Raw genomic sequence first — 27,222 nt, 5'->3', positions numbered from 1 at the left:
CTCATACCTCGACAGATGAAGCGTACGATCGGAGGAAATGAACTCCGGTCCATTTAAAGTGAACAAACAGCTGTGACATGAATGAACCCGAATGTCGATCAGAGTTTAAAGCACACGTCGACTGAACGTTGGTAAAGTCGGATGTAACACGATTAATTCATCTGCAGATATCAGCTCAGTATTCAGCCAAAATACTGACTTCATGAAGGCTTATGAAGGTCTGAAAATGACTGACTATATTAAAAACAACATAAAAAAAAGGCTAAAAACCGACAAATGAGAACATGTTCAATCAGCGCTGATGGATCAGTCTGTAGATTCACAGCCCATAGATACTGACAATACTGTCACAGATGAGGACGGAAACCAGGAAATATTCACAGACCAACCAGGAAATGCGAAAACGTAGAGTTTAACTGATGATTAGTTTAATTACTGACACTAATCAATAATCAGTCCAATTATTGTTGGAGGTTTTAACTAATAAATGATTGATGGATTCATTCTATATGATCTGAAAAGCCCTTTCATTCACACACCAGTGAAAGCTGAAGTTCAGGGTCAGGAATTGAACCGACAACCCTCTGGTTCATGGATGACCTGTTCTATGGACCCGATCAGAACATCAGAACCAACACGAAACAGAGTTAACGTCTCAGAAGGACTTCATTGACGAAGACTGACATTTAGGATGGTTTATGTTTGAATGAGGCATTCACTACACCTGGGAAACTCCGATACCGACTGCAGGAAACAACGACCTTCACTGTCCATTAACCTGATGATTATCTAATTAATGAATACATGTTTATGTTTATTATTATGATTATTATTAGTAGTAATAATAATAATAATTGCTCTCTTTAGAGTTTTTTTTAAATTTATTTTTATCAATTTTGTTCATTTTTCTTGGTATTTTTATTTGTTTTTGTTCATTTTATTGCCCATTTTTAAATTTTTCTTCAATTCTGTTCATTTTGTTGCTGACTTTATTTAGTTTTTCATCATTTTAGTCAATTTTTTGCTTATTTCATCTCACATTATTTATCATTTGGTAATTTTTAAAATCATTTTTGTAGTATTACTAAGTATTTGTTAATTCACCTTTATGCCACATTTCCAGTTTTTTTTCTCATTTTATGAGCATTTTGTACTTTTTATCCTCATTTTTCCTTCAAATGGTCCATTTTCTCCAGTTAAACATGGTCGATAGTGGATGTTTGGGTCTTTAAGGGTTAATAAAAACCTCTTAGTCATTTTAGAGTCTGGTTTTTCAATGTCCTGGTCCTTGTCCTGGTGTAGGCCAGGTCCCGGCCCAGGTCCTGGTCCAGATCTGGGTCCCGGTTTGTAAACCCACTGCCTTGGTCTGTCCAGCTGTGAACCATCACAAACAGAGCATCTCTTTCTTTGGGCTGGTCTTGGACCAGATCCAGGACCAGCTCAGACCGTCGTAGCATAGTAAACATATAAACCAGGCCTCGGACCAGATCCAGGACCAGCTCAGACCACAGTGGCATAGTAAACACATAAACCAGGCCTCGGACCAGATCCAGGACCAGCTCAGACCACAGTGGCATAGTAAACACATAAACCAGGTCTCGGACCAGATCCAGGACCAGCTCAGACCACCGTAGCATAGTAAACACATAAACCAGGCCTCGGACCAGATCCAGGACCAGCTCAGACCACCGTAGCATAGTAAACACATAAACCAGGCCTCGGACCAGATCCAGGACCAGCTCAGACCACAGTGGCATAGTAAACACATAAACCAGGCCTCGGACCAGATCCAGGACCAGCTCAGACCACAGTGGCATAGTAAACACATAGACCAGGTCTCGGACCAGATCCAGGACCAGCTCAGACCACCGTAGCATAGTAAACACATAAACCAGGCCTCGGACCAGATCCAGGACCAGCTCAGACCACAGTGGCATAGTAAACACATAAACCAGGCCTCGGACCAGATCCAGGACCAGCTCAGACCACAGTGGCATAGTAAACACATAAACCAGGCCTTGGACCAGATCCAGGACCAGCTCAGGCCACCATAAACCAGGCCTCTGCATTAAACATCCAACAGTTTTTAAGGTAAATCCTCTTACGGACCCTGGTCCTGACCCTGGTCCTGAGGCAGACCAGAGTGTGTGTCCAATTACACTGAGTGTTGCCTGTGCGACGGCTGAACAATACGCAGGAAGACGGTGGCGTGGAGCTGCCATGTTGGTTCTGACGGCGGAAGGAACCTTCTCTGCCTACAGCGTAACGTAGAGCGGCTCCAGGACTCCCAGTGCATCATGGGACTTCCTGCTCTATAGAGCCTTAAGATGTAGGTCAACGGTCAACTTCCTTATGAAAGCAGACGTGGTCGCGGTCAGAGACGCAAACCAGGCCCCAAAAAACAGCATTGGACTATGTATAGGAGGTGGATAGAGTCCACATGGGTCCATGGGGGTCCAGATGGGTCCGGTCTGGTCTTGTTAGTGTCTGTCAGTGCATCACAACAACCATAAAAAAAAGTCATATAACGTCCAATATACAGGATTTAACCACGGAGAAGAAGCTCCGCCCCTACTACCGGGCCCCATGGGATATGACTTCAGAACATACAGGTAGGCTAGACCAGGACCAGACTGGAACCAGGTCCAGGTCCTGAATGAGTACAGATTTTAAGGAGGTATTTAGTAAAAACCTCTAATGAATTGTTTACATTCACAATAAAACTGATACAGTTGTTCTTTTCTTGCATTGTTTATCACGTTGTTGTTTTATCGTATTGTTCTTTTATTGCGTTGTTCTTTTACTGTGTTAATACGTTGTTCATTTATATCATTGTTTATTGCATTGTATTATTGTGCTGTTCTTTTATTGTATCATTTTATCGCACTATTCTTTTATATGTTTTATTGTGTTGTTCTTTTATTATATGTTTTATTGTGTTGTTCTTTTATATGTTTTATTGCGTTGTTCTTTTGTTGTATAATTTTATTGTGTTGTTCTTTTGTTCTATTTGTATGTTTTAATTGTGTGTTTGAGGCTCCAGATACAAATGAACATTTTCTCTTGAATCTGTCATATTTACAACAGATGTTCATTAATGTGAACTGTTCAAACCAAGTAAATACATAAATACTAGGTCAGTATCAGATTACTGATCATGTAAACAGTATAATCTAGTCAGAATAACACAGATCTAATATTATCAGAATGATCAGAATATTTTGGTTCCAAACTTGTTTCTGATCAGTTTAAAAACACCTGACTCCTCCTGGATGTTGGATTCCCGTGGTGTCCATAAACAGCTCGCCGTCTGCTGAGTGGAGGGGGAGGGGCCTGACAGTCGCCTCTGTGGGTGGTGGGCGGGGTCAGGGGTCAGATCTGGTTAGAAGGTCAGACACAGGTCACACGCAACCGAAGCAGAAGAAGGAGGACAGAGGGTTGACAGTTCAAACACCTGAGCAGTCACTTATTAAACTATGACTGGATAAAAATACCTGAGTTCATTTAAAACGGAACATTTAAAACAGAACATTTAAGACGGAATATTTAAAACAGAACATTTAAAGCGTGTGTTCTGGATTAAAACCTGCTCTTCATTAAATGTCCATACGTTCACCTCAGAGTCAATGAGAATAGACTGGTGTCAGTAATAATGTGAGTGTTTTCTACAAATAAACCTGTTGAATCTGATTCCACTATAATCAGCCTGTTCTGGATCTGATCCATTTCAATGTCAAGTAGATTAATTCTACCTCATAATTATAATTAAACACAACTATATTTTTGTACACTTATTATATATATTTCTTAAACATCATATATTGCCCAGTACATATTGTACAAATTGTGCCTTACTAGAATGTTTTAATACATATATTTGGTTATATATTTGTATATTTAGAGCTTTATAAATGTTTTTTTTTTTCTTTTTCTGTTGTATTGATCATTTGCTTCCTGCTCCTCTTTATTCTACTTGAATGGAGCGGCTTAAACACCCCATAATTTCCTCTGGGATGACTAAAGTATTCTGACTGTGATGCAGATGTGAACAGATGGAATCCCATCGACTGTTAAACCTAACGACAGCAGACGAACAAACACCTGTTTAACCCAGTGGATGAATGTCAGATCAGTGACTTCCACCTCTGGAATAATCACAATAATGTGTAAAAGCACTGTTGAGTTTCAGTGAATCAGTTTAAAACCATGGTCTGAGTCATTTCTTCAGAGCCGCCCACGGTTTCCAACGTCGCCTCCGACCACGAAAACAAAACAACCAAAAACCTACGTGTGGATCTGACATGGAGCAGACCAAGCAGAACCGTCTGCAGAGGTCAGAGGTCAAAGGTCAGGACGGACTCGGACTCACACCGATGCCTCCTGTCTTTATACTTTATGTAGTCGTTTTACTTTCTGATCTGAACACCAGCATTAAATATTATTTGACTGTTAATATCACAGATGTTGCTGTAACTGAATTTCCAAAGTGTGGGATCAATAATCAGTTTTATCTTATTATTAACCCTCTGGTGTCCAGGTGATTATATTAAACACACTTTAACCCTCTGGTGTCCAGGTCAACATATTAAACACACTGCACACTTCCTGTTATTAAAGATCAGATTATTTTTCACAATTTGTTTTAGGTCAGAATTCAACAGCTGTTCATTTTTGTCTGATATTTTAAATTCTGATCCATCCACTAAAACCATCCCATAATAAACAGTGTTAAATTCCTACACTAACACCCTTCTACCAAGTGAGTACAAAATACACACTGACACATTTAACATTTGACCTCGAACCAAAAATAATAATATGAACCAGTGTTGGTGTGAATCACTGACAGATGACAGAATGGAAAAAAAAAACAAATACAACTTTTATGTAGAATATTTAAAAAAAAAAAAGTTTTTTCAGTTTTTTTTTTACATCCAAAAATATAGTGTTTCCATTACAAAAATGGCATTTAAAAGGTTAAAATATTTATAATATTTTAACTGTCTCTAATCCATTAGTGTTTGTGTTGTTCTGCACCTGAATCCCTTCCCTCACACTGAACACTTTCACAGATGACTCCATCACAAACACTGGGGGTCCAACGGTACACGTTGGACACGTCGTACTAAACGGTACACCCCTCACAGTTCGGTACCACCGTACGACTCATTTGTCATTTTCAAATGACAGTTCTGGACAAATCATGTTTTATATTGGAGCTTTGTAAGATGACGGACTTAAGGAATTCTACTGTCATTGGTTGGAGTCAGACGCAGAGCTCAGCCCTTCTACTCCAACTAGCCTTTAACATTAACATTAATATTGACATTAGTAAAACCTCCTCTGTCGTCTCCTTATTTGTTATCAATGACTTTCTTCTTCTTCTCATTAAACTTTCCTCTTCTTCGTGAAATTTGTTTAGTCTGGTTAATTCAGAGTGGCGCCCTCTGGTGGATTGACTGAAAAACGTTCATTCCAATATACAGGACGAATGGAAGTACGAAGGCAGTGTCACATGACAACGTTAGAAACAGACGAACCATTACGTACGTAAACTGAACATAGATGATTCTTAAGTCTCTACATCAGATCCAGGTCTGTTTCAGAGCACAAACGGGCTCTGAATCCGAACCGAACCATGAACCGTGACTCAAGAACTGCAGTACATACAGAACCGTGCAGAACCCAGACCGTTGCATCCTTAAATAAACTCAGTCCACTTGTTTACAAAACAAACCCAAATGTCACTCTGGTCTTTTCGGAAATTTTATCACAAAGTGCATTATGGGAATGTGAGTTCAGTGCAGGTTCAGTTTGTTTGTCTATTGAAGTTAAACCCATGTGTCCTTTACCTCCATCCACCGACTGGACTCATTCTATAAAACAAACCCTGGTGGACTGGAGACCTTTACCTCAGAACCACCTGGATCCACCGTAAATGATTTCTACCAGAAACTGTCAGAAACTGCTTTCGCTTGGTCGTCATTCCCACAATGCACTGCACCACAAAATGTCCGAAAAGGCTGGGATCAAAGTCACACGATGATTTAAAAGAAAACAACTCAACGAACCTGAAAATATCACAAAGAATAAAAACGATTAAATAATCAACAATTTACCAACTGAAAATTAATAAATACAAGTAATACTAGTAATACTACTAATAGTACTAATATAAATACTACTAGTACTACTGATACTTCTAGTATTACTAATACTACTAGTACTACTAATACTACTAGTATTATTAATACTACTAGTACTAATACTCCCACCACTACTACTGATAATATTAAACCAGTACCAGATTATTTTTACACAAACTTTGAACTTCAACAGTAAAACTTTCACTGTTGTGTTTTGTTGTGTGTATTTGAATGTGTTGTGTGTCCATAGTCCTGCACACTTTAGTGTGTTGTGTTGTCTCCTGCTGTGTGTCTGTTGTGTGTCCTGTTGTATGTCTGCACCTTAGTCCGTCCGTTGATAGTGTAGTTGCCCAGTTTGTCTGTTGTGTACTGTGTTGTGTGTCTGTTGTGTGTGTCTGTGTGTATCTGTTGTGTGTCCGTACTTTGGTCCGTCCGTTGATGGTGTAGTTGCCCAGTTTACTGTTGTGTTGTGTACTGTTGTGTGTCCTGTGTTGTGTGTACTGTTGTGTATCCTGTGTTGTGTATCCTGTGTTGTGTGTCTGTTGTGTTGTGTGTACTGTTGTGTGTCTGTACCTTGGTCCGTCCGTTGACAGTATAGTTGCCCAGTTTGCTGTTGTGTACTGTTGTGTGTCCAATGTTGTGTGTTATGTGTCTGTTGTGTATCTTGTGTGTCTGTTGTGTGTCCTATGTTGTGTGTGTGTGTGTGTTCTGTGTTGTGTGTCTATTGTGTGTCTGTTGTGTGTCTGTACGTCAGTCCATCTGTTGATAGTATAGTTGCCCAGTTTGTCTGTTGTGTACTGTGTTGTGTGTCCAATGTTGTGTGTGTTATGTGTCTGTTGTGTATCTTGTGTGTCCTATGTTGTGTGTGTGTGTCTGTTGTATGTCTATTGTGTGTCTGTTGTGTACTGTGTTGTGTGTCTGTTGTGTTGTGTGTCTGTTGTGTCCGTACCTTAGTCCGTCCGTTGATGGTATAGTTGCCCAGTTTGCCGTTGCAGTGCCGGATCAGGTCGTCCATGCGGCTCATGAGGAAGCGGATCTTGTCGCAGCCGGACTCCCGCCCCTCTATCCAGGTGATCTTGTCCCCTCGGATGTCTTTGCTGGAGTCGCTCTTCTGACTCACCAGCTGTCCGTCCGTGAACTTGCCGGTTTTGTGCAGGGCCTTGACGTTGTCCAGGACGCCCGCTCCCACCTCCGCCCCCAGGAAGTTGTCCACCACGCAGATGCCGTGCTTGTCCATGCACGGGACTATGTACTCCATGGCCAGCTTCTGCGGGGACGAGCTGGACTGTCCGTTGGGCGTCCCGGGGTTGGACCGCTCCTCCGCCGGACCCAGAACCGGCCCGTCCCCGGACCCGGGCGCCTCTGAGCCGGAGCCGTCCCCGGGCTCGGAGCTCCGGGTCTTATCTGCCGGCGCTTCGTCGTTGCTGGCCGGCGGCGGTGGCGGAGGCGGGGGCGGCTCGGTGCTGGTGGTGGCCGGGGGCCGCTCCGCCTCCTTACAGATGAGCTTGTGCTTCTTCCAGTGCTGCTTCTGGTGCTCCTTACTGCAGTAGAAGGAGCTCCGGCACCTCCCGCACTTCAGCAGGTTCTCCATTTTCCCGCACAGTTCACAGTACTGCCGCTCCCGCTCCAGGTCGCTCTGCGGCGGCTTCTCCATGTTGGCGGCTTCGTCGTCGGCCGCAGTGCGCCTTTAATTCCGCTGCTCCGTCCGGTCACCGACAACTTCACACACGATCCGCGGTCTGCGCCACGCGAAACCGAAGAGTAAGAGTCAAAAGCCGGCCATTCCTCCGCTCCCGCTCCGTCTTCACATCTTGGGTCAGTGGAAGGCGGCTCCGGCGCGGCTCCCGGGCCGGGCTCGGCGGGCTGGCTGCGGGGCTCCGGGAGACATGTTGTCCGCTAGCTGAGGGTCCGACCGTGGAGCATGGCGCCGCTGGCGGTGCGCGCGGCCGTCTGCGTACCAGCGCCCGCCCCGACGTGACGTAGGCACCACGCCCCTCCCTCAGTGTGATGCTTTCAGGAGCCCTTGGACGTTCAAGATTCGAAGCGTTTATTGTCATGTGTACAGTAGAAAAACGTTTCCCTGTACTATGACAATCTTACTCTGCCGTCCACACTGAATGACACAAACATTTAAGATAAGTATAAAAGTGAAAAACAATAATTTAACTGGGGAACTAGAAAGCACTCGGAGAGCGCAGACCTCCGCCAAGGCAGATCAGTGCCCCCTACAACCCCGACCACCACTAAAATTTAATCATTTGTTCCTTGTGCCAGTAACAACATTTCCTGAAAATTTCATCCAAATTCGTCCATAACTTTTTGAGTTATCTTGCACACGGACAGACAGACAAACAAACCAACGCCGGCAAAAACATAACCTCCTTGGCGGAGGTAATTACAACCCCCAAAACAGGCGTCTAAAAATGGCATGCTAAAGAAAAATATAAACACCTATTACTAAGAGAAAAAAAAAAACAGACAATTACCCAGATGTTTAAGGTGCAACATCTGGGTAATTGTGCAAAACTGCCTGAGATTAGTGAGATGTTAATGTGCAAAATTGTAAGAGATAAACAGTATGATATATGACAAACAGTATAGTAGATTTAAAAAACAGTATAATATATATAAAAAACAGTTTGATATATATATAATAAACAGTATCATATGTATGATTAAGAGTATAATATATATGATAAACAGTATGATATATGTATATATAAGGTGCATAAAGTGTCAGAAATAATATACAATGATTACCGGAGACTGTTTGGACGCTGTTGTACATAAAGTCGGAATATATTCACTTTCAGACACATTACTCTTTTATTCCCATTTAATCACCTTTGAACTGATGAAATTATTACTCACGGAGTCTGTTACTGTTCATCTAGAAAAAAATCTCACAGTCATAGTCATTTCATAGGGGTGGGATTAAATAAGGTTTCTTCTTCCCACTGTTTTTTGAGCGTAAATGAATGAATTTGGAATATTGAACTTGCATGTATTCTGTTTAGTGTATTTACATGATCAAATACTGTTGTATGAAGGTCATTTGTGTTGTAAAATGTTTTACTCATTTGCTCAAAATAAATAAATAAATGAATTTCATGGGAGAGGTAGAAATATATCAACCCACCTTTATGGACAACAGCATAAATACATGGATACAAACAGGGGTTTAAGTTTCATCTGGACATAGGCGAAACATAAACCAGGTTCATCAACAGGTGGGTCATAGATGTGTTCAAAGTGCTGCATGGATTCAGAACTATTTTATTGCCTTTTATAGCTTCAACTACTATTTATGTCAGACTTTTATTTGGATTGTTCCCATAGTTAAACAGCTCATCATAGAACAAACAGGTTAAGAAGATTATGTTTGATTGTTGTGATATTTTGCCTCAGATGCTGTTCTTTTTAAGGTCACAAACTGTTCTTTTAAAGGTCAGACACTGTTCTTTTTAAGGTCACAAACTGTTCTTTTAAAGGTCAGACACTGTTCTTTTTAAGGTCACAAACTGTTCTTTTTAAGGCCAGTGTTTCCATTTTTCACCTTCTTCCTGCTCAGATGAAGTTCATAGTATGTTCATTATCTCTAGTGGCATTTGATTGACAGCGGAAAAAAACACACATCAACCAAACAACAAATTATTTGCAAGGTTCCCAACAGCAGGCAATGATTTCCTCAACCTGTTTGTTTTACAATAACCAGTTTTTAGCATGGAAACAGTTCAAATCAAAGTCTGACGTCAATAGTATTTAAAGCCGTAAAAACCAGTAAAACAGCTTTTAAAGAACAAACTAAAAGAACACATCTGCGACCCTGTTTTGGGTCATGACCCACCAGTTGAGAAACCTGGACAAACAGAGACCGACTCCGTGTGGAAGGATTGAGCTGAAAAACATGGAAAAGGAAAAGTCCAACACAGTCCTAAACATATATAAGAGACTCTGGGATCGATCTGGTTTATGTTGAAGGTCATGAGTAAATCTGTGGAATCCACATCAGCTGTAAAGACAGAAGGTGGAGACATGATAACTACTGCACCTTTAGTGAGAAAGAAAAGAGTCAGCAGTGGATTTGACACCTGAGTCAAACAGATCAGACTGATTAAGAACCTCCTGGATCACAGAATGTTTAACAACGACCACATGATAAAACCCATGAGTAAATGTTCCATAGTGTGTTTTAGAGTAGTTTAGAGTACAGTACAGTACAGTACAGTACAGTATAGTACAGTAGAGTAGAATAGAGTACAGTACAGTAGAGTACAGTAGGGTAGAGTACAGTACAGTATAGTATAGTACAGTAGAGTAGAACAGAGTAGAGTACAGTACAGTAGAGTAGAATAGAGTAGAGTACAGTACAGTAGAGTAGAATAGAGTACAGTACAGTAGAGTACAGTACAGTACAGTACAGTAGAGTAGAATAGAGTACAGTAGGGTAGAGTACAGTACAGTATAGTACAGTACAGTATAGTACAGTACAGTATAGTACAGTAGAGTAGAACAGAGTAGAGTACAGTACAGTAGAGTACAGTAGAGTATAGTACAGTAGATATATAGTGTAGTAGTCATATACACAGCAGTACTGAGTAATTAAATTCTTACTTTGCGACTTCCCTTCATATGACTAATGTAAACTAAAAGGAAATAAATGAAATAAACTGTATAGTTAAAACAAGTTAAACTAAACTAAAACACAATAAAGGAAATAAACTGTAAACTAAGCAAAGAAAAATAAAAATGTAAAATAAAATGAAGCGAGTACTCTGTGCAAAGAGTAAGAGTATCACGGTGCAAAAAAATAAAGATTGATGGATTGTGCAAGATACAAAATGCTGTCACAGTAGTAAAATAAAAACATAACACACACTCCAAACACAATAAAAATATGAAGTCTTTAAGTCTGATGTGATTATTCTCTGCACTGATGCTCTTTACTACTGTTAAGGTTAAAAATATTAGAAAATGTCAAGGTTTGTTTTATAGGAAATGTCTCAGAACAACTCTGGGGTAACTTTTTTTCCGGAGTTTTGAGTGAGCACCTGAAGGCACCGTGTGTGTGTGTGTTTTGCCCTCATTCCTGCTGCATATGTGGAATTCCTCTCACACAACAAAAGAGTATCTTACATTAACATTTCCTGCTGATACTGTGACCTGATCAGTCGCTTTAAAGGAGCTTTATTCCACACATGGCTGCAGACCAGAGGGGCTGAGCTCATCTGTGACCTGGACAACATGTCCACTGTATGTTGTGGAGCACAAACCTCACATTAACCTGGTCCTCTGAGTTCCTCCTGCAGGTTCTGTCGGTGCAAAGGCTGGGTTTGAGTGACAGCCGTTGCTGTGTGGAGGCAAAGCTGAAGTTGGCACCAGTCATATGGCACGTACACAGTCTGCAGGAGTCCCTGGAGGAGGGGTTACTGAAAGAGGACGTAATCTGATCAAGAAACCACGCATGAAACATACTTTAATAGCAACAAATGACACCAGACAAACTGAGAAGGCGTCTTTTCTGGCCCAGCTCTGCACATGGGCTGGCCACAGCACTGATCTACAGTCACATATCCACAAAAACCAATCAGATTTATTATATTCAATGAGACAAACTCTTCTTAGAGTCTGCATTAAAGGTTGAAGAACAAATATGATCCTATTTATGCATTAATAATCATGTTTCAGTAAAAACCAGAGGTGGAAGTAACAGGAGACACAGGTAATTATCACAATAAAAGGTCAAGAAGTGAAGTTTAAAGGCTGATCAAGTAGAAAATGAGACTAAAATGACATAAATAAAAAATAGGACCAGTGGCCCTGTAGCTTACCGGCCAAATTAAAAGCTTTGGGAAATGTATCCAGGTGCCATTTATTATCACCCAGTTATTTGTATTTATTCTATTACAGAAATAGCCCATGTTTTGGTCATATTCCAATCAGATCTGTCAAAAATTCAAATTCCAACTTGATATCATTGATACTTACTGATTCAATCCACTTCATATCTCTTACAATGGGAACATTTTTCAAAGTTGCACCAAATCCAGAATCAGATCCGGATCAAAATAATTTAAATACCTTGTGTTGACATCATCATACAGAAGCTGTATACCAAGTTTGAAGTCAATCAGAACTGGAGTTTCGGGGAAGAAGACGATTGAAATGTTTTCTCCAGAACAGCCCATGTAAAAGTTTCCATAAGTTCCCGGATCCAGAAGAAGATCCTGATCAGCATGTGGACATTATGTTTTGGTCATCTCCCCATCAGGGCTGGACTGTAGAAATTTACACTGGATATCATTTATATTTACTGAGTTATTGCATCCATCCACTTCCTATCACTCATAATGGGGAAATTTTTCAAAGTCGCACCAAATCCAGAATCAGATCCGGATCCAAATAATTTCACTAACTTTTGTTGACATCATCATAAAGAAGCTGTATACCAAGTTTGAAGTTAATTAGAATTGTAGTTTCGGAGAAGAAGACGATTGAAATTTTTGTAACGGACAACGACAGATGACGACAACAGATGACAACGACGACGACATGACGACAATAGCTTACGGCCTGTCGGCCGGTAAGCTAAAAACAAGACAAAAACAACTGAAAAGACAAAACTAGTCATTAACAATTTAAAATCTGTAAAAACACACAAAAAATGATGAAAAAGATGTATGAGGCATAAAACATAAGATGAAAACACATCTGTAGATTTTGATTGAATACCTCAAAATAACTAAACTTTAAAAAAATGTATTTGCCAATTTTAAGTTAAATAAAGCCTAATTGCTAAAATAAGGGTAATTACTGACATATAATTACATGGATTCAAATTGAAAGTTATACAATATGTTACAAATTGAAGTAACAATGTAATTACGTTACAAATTATACTTATACATATAATGAGTGGGTACAAAATGACTTTAGTGTGCTTTCCAATAGAAATGAGTTACATTTTCTTTAAAAGAAACCTAAATCTGTATTCTTTTTACCTTGTACTACATATCCCATGATGCACTTTTATATTCTCAAAGAGTGAACAAGTAAAACGTCAAACCTCCGAAGCTTTTTCGACACCAGTTGTCTGTCCAACATGGCGGAGATGTAACTCTGCTTATACACAATGGTTTAACCACAGAGCAGACAAACATCTTTCTTTTGTTATCACTACAGATTAAAGAGCAGTGACTAAGAGTCCAAACAGAGAGTTTAGAAATAGTGTCGAATCTGCGGCTCTTTTTGACAACCGCTTCCAATCCAAAATGGCGGACCTGTCGCGCTGTGTTGTGTAGCAGAGCAGCGGCTATTAGCTTCAGATGGTGCTAACATCCTCTACGACTAAACAGCGCAATAAACGCGGCGAGTGTTAGCCTGCGTTAATGCATGACACTAAAAATACAACTGTTGTCACCTTGTTGACTATTTACAGTTAACCTAGTAGTTCATTGTGTGTTAGACGAGCTACAGCTATTGAGCTAAGCTAAGCTAGCGTCTGCAGACGTTATCCAGCCGGCTAGCATCGGAGCTCATGTCAACACTGACTAACTGACCAAACGGCTGCTCGTAACCAGGTCTAAAACAGTTCAAGGTGGTTAAAGACATCTCCTCAGATCAGTCATGAATAGACGAGACGGTAGGTTCAGTGCTGAAGTCTCCGGTGTTGTCTGTTTAGATGTTAGCATGTCATTAACCCACTTTAATTAACACAGCATGGTTTACACATGAATCAACAGACGGGTAGATGTGTTCATTATTAGGCTTCTTTTCAAACCTGCACTCTCCTTTTCCTCCGTTATTTGGGCTAAAAATGATGCACGAAAGCTTCACATAATTATTCCCACAGTTCACCGTCAAAACACACCAAGATAAACAGAATAAGGTGTAATGCGACATTACAAGCTAAGAAAACCTTTTACCTCCAAAGTTAATGGGTTAATATCGATTAGTCAACACGTTTCTCTGATTCACCTTTTGAAGAAAGCCGTTGATGAAAAGTGTGAAGATAAAAACTCATATGGACAATTATCTCAATAAATGTCAATTTTCAAGGCTCCTGAAGGAGAAACCAGGTGGTTATTTGTGTTTGCCAGTCACTTATAAAACATAAAACAAAAATAAAACAATCTAAATTGACTGTCATTATGAAAATATACCTAAAGTGCAGGAATGTTGTTGATTGAGAGCTTTTATGTCCATTTATATGTATTTAGATGAAATGCTTTACACATATTTTCACAGCATCACAATAAAATTTAAGAAATTAGTGCAATATGAGAGATGAAAGCTATGTAAAAGACATTTTCTTTTTTAGTGGTTTTAAACTCGTCATGATGAATGATTATTATAATAATTGTCAGTTCAACATTAGAATCAACAGGAGGACAATTAAAGAAAGGATGAGGAATAGATTTTTTTCCATATGTATTGGTGAAAGTATCTCACCCACTTCATATCAGATATTTGAACCTAAATATGATCATAAATATGTAAGGTTGTTTTCCCTGTGACTGCAGAAGTCGAGGTTGTGAGTTCTAACACCACTGTCTGACCCTCCATCAGGTGACGGAGGTTCTCGGAGGAACCATGACACCGTTCAGGACCATGATGCGAGCCAGACTTCACCCGTCATCGCTGCCTTTAAAGGTAACTGCATCCTCAGCAGAGGGAAGGGAGGAAGGGAAACACTTTTCAGCATCTTTAACTGATTTTTTATTTCCAGTTTTCCAGCAAGAACTTGACACCAAACATGACAAATATGAGCGTCTGGTGAAGATCAGTCGAGACGTCACCATCGAAAGCAAAAGGACCATTTTCCTTCTGCACAGAGTAACCAGGTACGGAGCATTTTATGGAAGAGTTCATGTCCTGTTAGGTGTTTTTGGTCGTTTTTCTTTTTTATTAAATGTTTCAATACTTGTGTTTTTTTTTAAATGTGATTCTCCTCTCATTCTGTCTGTTGTGTATTAACTATGTTTTTTGTAAATGCTGCAGATAGAGGGTCCTTCACTCTGACTCTGTTTTTTTACCTGTTGTCAGCGTCCCCGATGCTGAAGACATCCTGAACGAAGCAGACGTGAAGCTGGACGGAGTCAGGCAGAAGATCGGTCTCATCGCTGAGGAGCTGAGAGGAGAAGACATCCACCAGTTTCACAGAGCGTTCACTCCAGGTGAGTCGAACCTTCACCTGCTGGACAAACAGAGTTGAATGAAGGTAATGACACTTACTGTGGTTCGGTCATTTTCATGTAAGATGATGTTTCATTCAGTGACAGTGGGACAGCTGTTCATTTCCATCAATAAATGACTGAAACGACAACACACTCAGATTATTACTACAGACAATATTCCAATTTCTGTTTAAAATACACATATTACTGATAATTTTCTTTCTATTTTCAGCTCAAACAAACTTGAATAAGTATTAAAAAAAAATACAAAAACATAAGAAAAGATTGAGGTTTAGTGTTTTGTTTTGTTTTTTTTTCATATTATCTCCATCTGCTAAGTGTAATACTGCCATATTCTTCTGCTTTTATTAGTTTTTAAATATCTCTTTTCTTGTTTCTGTTTTGGTTTGTTTTACGGTGTTTATACATGAAAAATTGAAAAACACTGACAACTAGATACAGTATATAAATATTACATGTTACATTGTCTATTTCCATCAGTAAAACTAGAAGAATGAAACTAAAACACACTGCAATTATTATTATTATAGACAGTATTGTGATTTCTGTAAAAAATACACGCATTACTGATCATTTTGTTTGTATTTTCAGCTCAGACAAAGTTGAATTAGTATAAAAATGCAAGTAAAGACTTAGATTTAGTGTTTTTTTTCTGTAGTATCCCTAAAATAACGAAAACTGAAATAATACCCTTGTCCAGACCCTTTATTTAAACTGCTGCTGTTGTTGGTTTTTTGTGATGGTCTAATGTTCAGTGTGATCGGTGGAGTTCTGCTGTGTTTTGTATAAACAGGAACTATGCGTCTGAGCCGTTGGACTTTGTCTCAGAGGTAAATAAAGCTCTGCGTGTGTTTTTCCAAACAGCCGGAGCTGTTTGTCCTTTTCGCTCTGCTCGTCTTATCTGTAATTGCGAGGTGACTGATTGTGTGAGAGCGTGACATCGATACGAGCCTGGATCCGACAGACACGCCCTCTGATAACGGCGTTTCCCCCCAGCGTCGGTATCAGTCTTAAATGTAGTCCAAATGTCTGCGGACTCGGAGGGAAACATTAGCGGAGCGAAGCAGCGCTGTTATCTGGTGGAAGTCGTTTTTAGATTGAGGTCACTCAGAAATCACCACTGCATCCTCCGACGTGACCACTGGCAGTTCCCACCAATTAGACCCTTCATTTTTATCAGCTTTATTAGATTTGGGTCTGAGTTCTGAGGCTGTCGGCTGGACCTGAAGACTCCAGTTCTGGACTGGCTCCGTCTGGTGTTTTTGTGATGTCGGGACCTTTTTAAAGCAGGGACGTTAAAGCAGCGCCTGCCTTTGATCCCAAATGTTTGTTCAAATGTGTCCAACTCCAGTCAGATCCTAATTATCTCTAATCCATTAGTCCAGTGTCAGACTCATTTTAGTTCAGGGGCCACATACAGCCTAATATGATCTGAAGTGGGCCGGACCTGTAAAATAATATAAATAACAGGATAAAAACTTCTAAATAATGTAAACTCTAAAGTATTCTCTGTTATTGAGTGAAAAAAAAGTCAAATTCCATAATGAAAATGTTTACCATCTACAAACTGTACTCAAATATAACATGAACAAATATGAATAACCTGAAAATTCTAAAGAAAAATAAGTGTAATTTTAACAATATTATGCCTCAGTTTATCATTTACACATGTACATTATAATTTATAGATCACAGTGTGCACAAATGCACCAAACATTTAAACAACAGCTAGAATATTATTAAAATTCCACATACTTCTCTTAAGACCTTTCTGGTTGTCCACATTTTTTATAAAAGGGCTAGTCTAAATGTAAACATTTTTGTGTATTTGACTTTTTTTACACTAAAAGAGAAAAAAATGTGTTTTGCATTATTTAAAGGTTATTATGATAGTATTTTACTGGTTCTGACCCACTTTGGGTTGAATTGACCTAAAATGATTTTTACATCCTTGATCGTTAATATATTCAGTATAATTTTTGCATTTCACACATTCATCCCATGAGCTGGATTGGACCCTTTGGTGGGCCAGTTTTGGCCCCCGGGCCGCATGTTTGACACCTGTGCATTAGTCTGTCTGTGTTTCTGCACCTGAATCACTTCCTACACACTGAACAACTTCATACATGACTCCATCATAAACACAGTCTACTTGTTTACAGAACAAATCCAAACATCACTCAGGCCTTTTTGGAAATTTTGTCACAAAGTGCATTGTGGGAATATGAGTTCCCTGCAGGTTCAGTTTGTCTGTTGGTGAAGTTGAACCCACATGTGTCCTTTACCTCCATCCACCGACTAGACTCATTCTATAAAACAGCCCTGGTGGACTGAAGTTTACCTCAGAACCATTTGGATAATTTTCTACCAGAATCTGTGAGAAACCACTTTCGCATGGTCGTCATTCCTACAATGCACTTGGTAATATGATGTTTGGGTTTGTTCTGTAAACAAGTGGACTGTGTTTCTGATGGAGTCATCTCCGAAGGTGTTCACTGTGAAGTGATTCAGGTGCAGAGGCACAGACAGACTAATGCAGGGTTTTTCAACCTTGGGGTCAGGACCCCACGTGGGGTCGCGTGGAATTCAAATGAGGTCCTCTAGAATTTCAAGTAATTGATAAAAAAAATTACCAAAAAACATCTGTGTTGAGTGTACAGAGCCAATCCCAATCCATTTCAGACAAACTGTGGTTGTGAAACTGCAGCACTGTGGTTCTGTTTCTCTGTCAAATGTTCATTGTGGTCAGTTTCAGATGCTGCAGCTCTTTCAGAATTCATAGTTTCAGTTCGTGTTTGTTCAGTATTAAAGGTCCCGTATTATGCAAATCTCACTCTGTGACAGTTTTCTTACAGTAGTGTGTGTTGCAGTAGCCTCATTATGAGGTTCAAATTTGAAAACTGTCTGTTTCCTCCCTGCCTTGCTACACCACATTTAGTGAAAATGCCTGCTCAAACAGCCGAGTTTGAGTTGGGTCCGCTTATGACGACATAAGCGGATTTAACTCCTCCCCCTGACTGTGCCCCCACCCTGGCAAAGCGAGCCCCGCCCTGGCGAAGTACCTCTTAGGCAACAAACATGGCGAAGGCGAGACACGCAAGTTGTGGTGTTGTTGGCTGCACACACCAACGCAAAAGTTTATTTTTGCTCCCCACTTCTGAGCCTCTCCGTAAAAAGTGGCTGGATTCTGTCTGTGATGGTCATGGACCAAACAACATTCCCAAACGCTTGTATGTGTGTGCCCGGCATTTCACGGACGAGTGTTTTTCGAACATGGGCCCATACAGCTCTGGCTTAGCACAAAGACTCCGAATCAAGAAGGACGCAGTACCAACGCTTCGTGACCCAAGTACAAGTGTGGGAGATGTAAGTTCTGATCATTTTTTTGTATCTTTACTGCATAACCCTACATTACGGATAAGCTGGTGGTTGTTGATGTGTGCGTCTAACGTTAGCATGGCAGCTAACATAGCTCGGTTACTGCTGCTAACGTTTGCGTCCCCGTTGACATGCAAGAGCTGATAATATCGAGAGACATTCAACAGAACTACTTTGAACACGGGCCTTTTGTGGTTGGCATCAGTAGAGTTAGCATCAAGCTTGTTAGCAGCTGCCTGCATTAGTGGCGGCAGGCGTCTTTCTGTGTCAGGTCCACGAACCCGACACAACACCGCCGTTTTCCGTCGGGGCTCAATCACGCCTCAAGGCAAAGAAAGCCAGTGTTTGGAAAGACGTTCTGTCTGAGACATGTGTATTGTAGACGAGAGAGCCATGGCTTCACAGTCAACATTAGCGCGTAGTACCGCTAGCGGAAGCCGCGTCCTCTCCCAGAGAGGGGAGGGGGAGTGGGCGTGGACAGATGCGTTCATTTGCGTACCCGGAAGCAGGCCCAGAAGCAGCCTGTTCTGAGGAGGGCTGGTGAGAGGGACTTTTTCGACCGCTGAAACTCCAAAAAAAGGATGATTTTGGGGCGAACAAACTTAAATACTATGTTTTTGGGCTTCTGAGACCTATATGACGTGACTGAAAAATAGCATAATACGGGACCTTTAATTGTCAGCCTTGTAAATCCAAGATGGAGTGACTGTACATATCCTGACCAAAGAAAATCCAACTCTCCCTTTGTGCAGTAATCTATACCTGGCTTTACTGCCTCCGTCCATAATAATATATATTATATAGACTAAATGTCCTCTAAAGTTGACCTGGATTTGAAACATAGGATAGAAAACTATTACAGAATCAAAAACTAATCCCCCCCCCCCCAAAAAAAAAAAAAAAAAATCTCCATTTTCACTGTCTGGGGTCGCCAGAAATTTGTGATGTTAAAATGGGGTCAGGAGTAAAAAAAAAAGGCTGGGAACCACTGGATCTGACTGGGATTGGACACATTTGAACAAACATCTGAGATCAAAGTCAGAAACTGATTTAAATTCATTTAGTTCAGGTTCAACATTCGACTCAATATGATCTAAAATGAGTCAGACCAGGAGAAGAAGTAACATCGTAACCTATAAATAATGTCGACTCCAATCTTTTCTGTTTTAGAGTGAAAAAAGTCAAGTTACTTTATGAAAATGTTTCCATCTACAAACTATCCTTTAAAAATGTGAATGTTCACATTTTTTGTCATTTAAACATTACATCTTAGATTCACTGCAAAACAAAGCGACAATGCATTGGTTTCAGTAAAAACAGATAAAACTAGTCTGTATAAAAATATATAAACATTCATAAATGAATAATCCACATAATAAAATCTATGATGAAAACTATGCTATTTCAATGTTTAGAAAGTATTGAACTGAATATGACACAAATATTGTACAGACTTCAGGGTAAAGTTAGAGAAGCAACAAATTAATGAAAATGAACAAAATAATCAACAAAATGAAGAAAAAGAAAAGAAAACAAACAAATGAAGGAAAATGAACAAAATAATCAACAAAATGAAGAAAAATAAAAGAAAACAAACAACAAATGAATGAAAATGACCAAAATAATCAACAAAGTGAAGAAAAATGAAGAAAAATAAAAGAAAACAAACAACAAATGAATGAAAACAACCAAAATAATCAACAAAATGAAGAAAAATGAACAAAAAAATCAACAAAATGAAGAAAAATGAACAAAAAAATCAACAAAATGAAGAAAAATAAACAAAAATAAAAGAAAACAAACAACAAATGAACGAGAACGACCCAAATAATCAGTAAAATGAAGAAAAATGAACAAAAATAAAAGAAAACAAACAACAAATGAATGTAAATGAATTCAATATTCAGTGAAATGTCCATAAATGATCCAAAATGAACCAAACTGATTCAAATGAAAGTGAAATCACTGTTGTGTTTGAGGTGCATTGGACTTTTCAGTGTCATAGATAGTCATGGTCTTCAGATCCAAACCCTGTGACATCCTGATCTGAACCGTCCTCGTCCACGCGTTGTCGTCTTCTCGCCGCCGTCCTCGTCCGACAGCGCTGACCCTCAGACGCAGGTGGACGCCGTCCTCCTCCCACCTCCTCCCGCCTCCTGGTCCGCATTCACGGAGGAGACGCTGCCTTTGAACGCCTCCTAAAGTAAACTCAGCAGAGTCCTTCCGTCCTGCCATTATTGGCTCATTGTTTACACAGGAGCAGAAAACAAACGAGGCTCATCGGCCAATCAGAAGACGCCACAGGAAGCACGCCTTATTCCACGTATCGCCTTCGTCTGTCACCGAGCAGATACGATGAGCGTTATAGACAATAAATGAAGAAAAACGGAAAAAAGACGCAAAGTCAGATGAAAATGAAGAACCACGACTTTACTGATAATTATCACCAGTTAAGACTCCTTTAATGGATGATTTAATTTAACCTGATTTAATCTGTAAAGGAAAATGAGCAGTAGTTTTAACAGACAACATCATATCACTCCTATCCTTGCATCCCTCCACTGGCTCCCTGTGTTTTAGAATTGATTTTAAGATTTTACTGATCACTTTTAAAGCTCGAATGGGCCTGGCCCCAAGTTATATAGAAGAAATGCTAGTTGACTACGAGCCAGCACGCAGCCTTAGATCCTCGGGGGGGCAGAGGGCTCCTGGCTGTTCCAAAGTCGAGGCTTAAATCAAAAGGTGACCGGGCCTTTTCCATCAGGGCCCCTCGACTTTGGAACAGCCTGCCCCAGGAGATAAGGCTTGCGGAATCAGTAACATCTTTTAAATTACTTCTTAAAACACATTTTTATAGACTTGCTTTTATGTGATGTCTGTCCCCTTTTTTGACCTTAATTTTTAATTTTAATTTTTAAATTTGATCCTGTTTGATTATTAACTTGTTCTTACATCTCTCTAATTGTGTTGCTTCTGTTTTAGTGTTTTTACTCGCTTCGTGTATCCTGCTGTTGTGCCCTCTGTCAAAGCACTTTGTAATCTTTGTTTTTAAAGGTGCTATACAAATAAAGTTATTATTTTATTTTTGTCTGATTTTAACCGAAAGATCTACTACTTTTAGATCAGATCAGATTATATTAGATTAGATTAAATCAGATTAGATTAGTGTATTAGTATATTAGCAAGGTCCTGGGTTTGATTCCAACACCAGTCGATGGGGGGTGGGACCTTTCTGGGTGGAGTTTGCATTTTTTCCCCGTGTCTGCGTGGGTTCTCTCCGGGTACTCCGGCTCCTCCCACCATCCAAACACATGCACTGATAGGTTAATTGGTTAATCTAAATCGCCCATAGGTGTAAATGTGAGAGTGATTGTCTTTATATGTTCAGCCCTGCGATGAACTGGAGGCATGTCCAGGGTGAACCCCGCCTTCGCCCATAGGTAGCTGGGATAGGCTCCAAGTGACCCCCCGTGACCCTAGTGAGGATAAAGCGGGTTCAGAAAATGAATGAATGAATGATTCGATTTGATTCGATCACATTAGATCAGATCAGATTAGATTAGATTAGATCAGATTAATTATATTAGATTTTAATCAGATGTACTGAGGCGACGTGTAATAAACTCATTCAGTCAATTCTCTTTAATAGTTACCTCCGCCAAGGAGGTTATGTTTGTGCCAGGGTTTGTTTGTTTGTCTGTCTGTCTGTTTGTTTGTCTGTCCGTTAGTGTGCAACATAACTGAAAAAGTTATGGACAGATTTTGATGAAATTTTCAGGGTTTGTTGGAAATGGGATAAGGAAGAAATGATTAAATTTTGGTGGTGATCGGGGGGGGGGGGGGGGGGGGGGCAGACCAGAAAATTTCATCAAAATCTGTCCAGAACTTTTTGAGTTATGTTGCACACTAACGGACAGACAGACAGACAAACAAACCCTGGCAAAAACATAACCTCCTTGGCGTGGGGGGGCCCACGGGGGGGGGCCACTGATCAGCCTTGGCGGAGGTCTGCGCTCTCCGAGTGCTTCTAGTTTTAAATACTTTTTCTGTGTTTCGTTAATTTATGTAGAATCTAAAATAAACTGAACTAAAGCTTGATCCTGAGTAAAAGTTGATGAAATCCTGTTGTTTGAACTGATCCATAAAAGATGAAACAAGCGCTGGACGTGAAAATACGACGCTGACATCTATGATTGTGTGAAGGTTCATTTCGTCAACTTCATTGACAACAGTGACTTTTTTGCCAAAAATCATCAAATGCTCGTTTTCTGATCAAGTTTTTTTGTGTTTCCTGAAAAACCTGACAAAGTGACTCAGCTGGTCATATGAAACAGTGTTCATGAACGCCGTGGTGTCAGACGCTCTTCTACTCACCTACAGCTCATCATCTACACAGTGTCGTCGTTATGTCAGAATGTTTTTCATACGTTTGTTTTGAACTTTTTTCCTTTTTTTTTGCATTTCATCAACTTTAGCCATTAACAAAAATACCAAATACACAGTAAGTGTCAGATTTTAACCCTTTAAAAACCAGGTTTACCACAAACTAACATGAGTTTGACGTCTGTTCAGGTCCAGGTTTGGGTCTATGGTTCTGGTTCTGGTTCTAACTCCTTTGGTCTAGTCCAGGTTCCCCTCGGCTCCAGCTCGGACCGTCTCTGACTCCTGATGAGTTGTGTTTGGTTTTTTTTTTTTGTGGTTCAGGGATCCAGGAGTACGTGGAGGCCGTGTCCTTCCAACATTACATCCGCCACCACAGCCTAATCAGCCTGGAGGAGATCAATGCCAGACTGGTGTTCATGAGGACGGAGACGCACGAGCACAAGGTACGTCTGCACAACACCCACACTTCCAACAGAACCAGGGCCTTAGACCAGGACCGGCAGACTGGACCGGACCAGTCAAATATAGACATGATGACTTAGAAAGAGTAAGACCATCTTTTTGTCTTTATTTTAGTGTGAAAAAAACTAACATTAAATTAGAAAAAAATGTGAATAACATGAACAACCTGAACTTATTGAAGAAATATCAGTGTAATTTTAACAATATTATGTCTCGGTTTATTATGAACAGAATGTACAGACCCAGTGGATCCACAAATACACCAAACATTTAATAACAGACAGAATATTAGTAAAATTACACTGATTTATATGAAGACAGTTCAGTTTAGTCACATTTTACTGTTAAAGGATAGTTTGTACATGCAAATATTTGTGTCATTTAATTTTACTTTTTTCACATTGAATCAAGAAGAAAATTGGGCGTCATCATTATTTATAGGTTAATATTTATGCTTTTATTTCATCTAATATCACACTGGGGTGTTTGTGGGCCCTGAACTAAAACCAGTTTGACTCCTTTTATGTTTAACGTATACAGTGTCATTTTAGCACTTTGGGCCGGATTGGATCCTTTATGTATTTTAGCGCATTTTTTAATATATATTTTATCATATTTTTTGTATATTTTATCATATTTTTGGTGTATTTTAGTCTATTTTAGCATATTTGTTTTGTACTTTGGCTCATTTTAGTACATTTTGTGTATTTTAGGATATTTTTGTGCATTTAAATGTATTTTTTGTTCATTTTATTGTATTTTAGCATATTTTATTGTATTTTTTATGTATTTTAGGATATTTCCTTGTGTATTTCAGTGCATTTTAGAACATTTTACTGTATTTTAGGATATTTTTGTGTATTTAAGTGCATTTTTATGCATTTTATTGTATTTTAGTGTATTTTTAAAAGTATTTTAGTGTATTTTAGCAAATTTTCTTTTGTATTTCAGTGGACTTGAAAACATTTTAGTGTATTTTAGGATATTTTAATGTATTTTTTGAAGTATTTTAGTGTATTGTCTTGTGTATTACAATGCACTTTAGTGTATTTTAGGATATGTTAATGTGTGTTGTTTTATTTTTTTTAAGTATTTTAGCATGTTTCCTTGTGTATTTCAGTGCACTTTAGTACATTTTAGTGTATTTTAGGATATTTTGTTATATTTTAGCATACATTTTTTAAGTATTTTAGCATGTTTCTTTGTGTATTTCAGTGCACTTTAGTACATTTTAATGTATTTTAGGATATTTTAATGTATTTTTTTAAAGTATTTTTGTGTATTTTAGCATGCTTTCTTGTTTATTTCAGTGCACTTGAGTACATTTTAGTGTATTTTAGGATATTTTAATGTATTTTTTTAAAAGTATTTTAGTGTATTTTCTTGTGTATTACAGTGCACTTTAGTGTATTTTAGGATATTTTAATGTATTTTTTGAAGTAATTTAGTGTATTTTCTTGTGTATTACAGTGCACTTTAGTGTATTTTAGAATATTTTAATGTATTTTTTTTACAGTATTTTAGCATGTTTCCTTGTGTATTTCAGTGTACTACATTTTAGTGTATTTTAGCATGTGTCCTTTTGTATTTCAGTGTATTTTAGTACATTTTAGCGTATTTTAGCATGTGTCCTTGTGTATTTCAATGCACTTTAGTACATTTTAGTGTATTTTAGCATCTGTCCTTGTGTATTTCAGTGCACTTTAGTACATTTTAGTGTATTTTAGCATGTGTCCTTGTGTATTTCAGTGGACTTTAGTACATTTTAGTGTATTTTAGCATGTTTCCTTGTGTATTTCAGTGCACTTTACTACATTTTAGTGTATTTTAGCATGTGTCCTTTTGTATTTCAGTGCATTTTAGTACATTTTAGTGTATTTTAGCATGTGTCCTTGTGTATTTCAGTGCACTTTAGTACATTTTAGTGTATTTTAGCATCTGTCCTTGTGTATTTCAGTGCACTTTAGTACATTTTAGTGTATTTTAGCATGTGTCCTTGTGTATTTCAGTGCACTTTAGTACATTTTAGTGTATTTTAGCATGTGTCCTTTTGTATTTCAGTGTATTTTAGTACATTTTAGTGTATTTTAGCATGTGTCCTTGTGTATTTCAGTGCACTTTAGTACATTTTAGTGTATTTTAGCATGTGTCCTTGTGTATTTCAGTGCACTTTAGTACATTTTGGTGTATTTTAGCATGTGTCCTTGTGTATTTCAGTGCACTTTAGTACATTTTAGTGTATTTTAGCATGTGTCCTTATGTATTTCAGTGCACTTTAGTACATTTTAGTGTATTTTAGCATGTGTCCTTGTGTATTTCAGTGCACTTTAGTACATTTTAGTGTATTTTAGCATGTTTCCTTGTGTATTTCAGTGACTTTAGTACATTTTAGTGTATTTGGTTTTGTGATTGGCTCGTTTCCAGACACAGGTAGAAACAGATTATTGTAAGTCGACCTGGTCCAGGCAGGTGGGCTGGTTTTACTCATGCGGTCTGTCCTCTGGTGGTTTACCTCTGGTCCAGGGTTCGTGTGAAGCCCCGCCTCTCAGTGCCCAGGTGCTGACCTTCCAGGTGACGCCCTCAGACTACCTGCTGGGCGTGGCCGACCTCACCGGGGAGCTGATGAGGATGTGCATCAGCAGCGTGGGCAACGGCGACATCAACACGCCGTTCCGCCTCAGCCAGTTCCTGCGGCAGATCCACGACGGCTTCTCGTACATCGGGAACACGGGTCCGTACGAGGTCTCCAAGAAGCTGCACACGCTCCGTCAGAGTCTGGGCAAAGTGGAGGACGCCTGCTACACCCTGCGCGTCCGCGGCTCCGAGATCCCCAAACACATGTTGGCCGACGTCTTCTCCAGTCGGACGACGCTCATCGACCCCGACGAGGGAGTGGTGTAGGTCCCGCCCACTCCAGGATCACCCTGGGTTACGCCCTCTGTACTGACACTGGAACCGGGTCTCTGTGGGCGGAGCGCCGGGTCGGACGACAGCCAATCAGGACCATTGAAGAGAAAAAAAATGGAGTAAAACATCCAGAGTCAAGATCATATGTGAATATTCTGTGAAGTTAAAGACGGACGTTTATGAGAATCTGCGGCAAAAATGACTGAGACTGACCTGAGATCAGTCTGAAAACCTCTGCTATAAATTCACTTCCATGGTTCTGTTTTCTGATGTTAGTCTCATAGAATATTCATGGTTTTTTCTATAAATTATGACGTTAATCTGAATTTTTTGGTGAAATATTTCAGTGAAGCAGCTCTGAATATCTGAGATTAAAGTCATAATTCTACTGGAATATATGTTTACTGAGGTCATTTAATTTTACAAGAAAAAAGTCAAAACTGAGCTGATATTAGTGTCATTCAGTCTTAAATTTACTGTTAAAGAAAAAAGGATTATTCATTAAAAAAAAAAAAAACCTGCAGTTTGAGTTTAGAAACAAGTTTTATCTCCGAATATTCACGTTACTGACAGAAACTACATTTTTTTTCTTGTAAATGTTTCATTTTTTTCTTCAAAAATTTACTCGTTAATCAGATCATCAGTTTTTCTTCTACATTTTAATCTGATCAAATCTAAACTGAATTTTCTGATGATAGAAAAACATGAACCAAACCATAAAACCAGGATGTGTTTCATCTGCGAATGTT

At 39.3% G+C, this 27,222-nt stretch overlaps 2 protein-coding genes across 3 annotated transcripts in view; one reads left to right on the top strand and one right to left on the bottom strand.

Annotated features, from left to right (window-relative positions):
• egln1a (egl-9 family hypoxia-inducible factor 1a) overlaps nucleotides 1–8,105 on the bottom strand; it is a 40,115-nt gene extending 32,010 nt beyond the window's left edge. Inside the window, exon 1 of one of the 2 annotated variants that reach the window (XM_030155303.1) lies at nucleotides 7,096–8,105. In XM_030155303.1, the coding sequence (XP_030011163.1) occupies nucleotides 7,096–7,800 (705 nt within the window). In that variant the 5' untranslated portion in view covers nucleotides 7,801–8,105. The remainder of the gene's footprint in view (nucleotides 1–7,095) is intronic. The other variant, XM_030155301.1, reaches the window with a different exon arrangement.
• A 5,162-nt stretch (nucleotides 8,106–13,267) lies between these two features.
• LOC115434708 (translin-associated protein X-like) lies at nucleotides 13,268–26,975 on the top strand. Its single transcript, XM_030156793.1, has 6 exons — nucleotides 13,268–13,788; nucleotides 14,715–14,798; nucleotides 14,875–14,989; nucleotides 15,192–15,322; nucleotides 23,426–23,547; nucleotides 26,090–26,975. The coding sequence occupies exons 1-6, from the start codon at nucleotides 13,773–13,775 to the stop codon at nucleotides 26,465–26,467; spliced, it is 846 nt and encodes a 281-aa protein (XP_030012653.1). The 5' UTR covers nucleotides 13,268–13,772; the 3' UTR covers nucleotides 26,468–26,975.
• The last annotated feature ends 247 nt before the right edge of the window (nucleotides 26,976–27,222 follow it).

This window comes from Sphaeramia orbicularis, chromosome 15, assembly GCF_902148855.1.
Source record: "Sphaeramia orbicularis chromosome 15, fSphaOr1.1, whole genome shotgun sequence".
NCBI lineage: Eukaryota > Metazoa > Chordata > Actinopteri > Kurtiformes > Apogonidae > Sphaeramia > Sphaeramia orbicularis.
The sequence above is the reverse complement of the archived record's forward strand: the minus strand, read 5'-3'. Positions and strand labels throughout refer to the sequence as shown.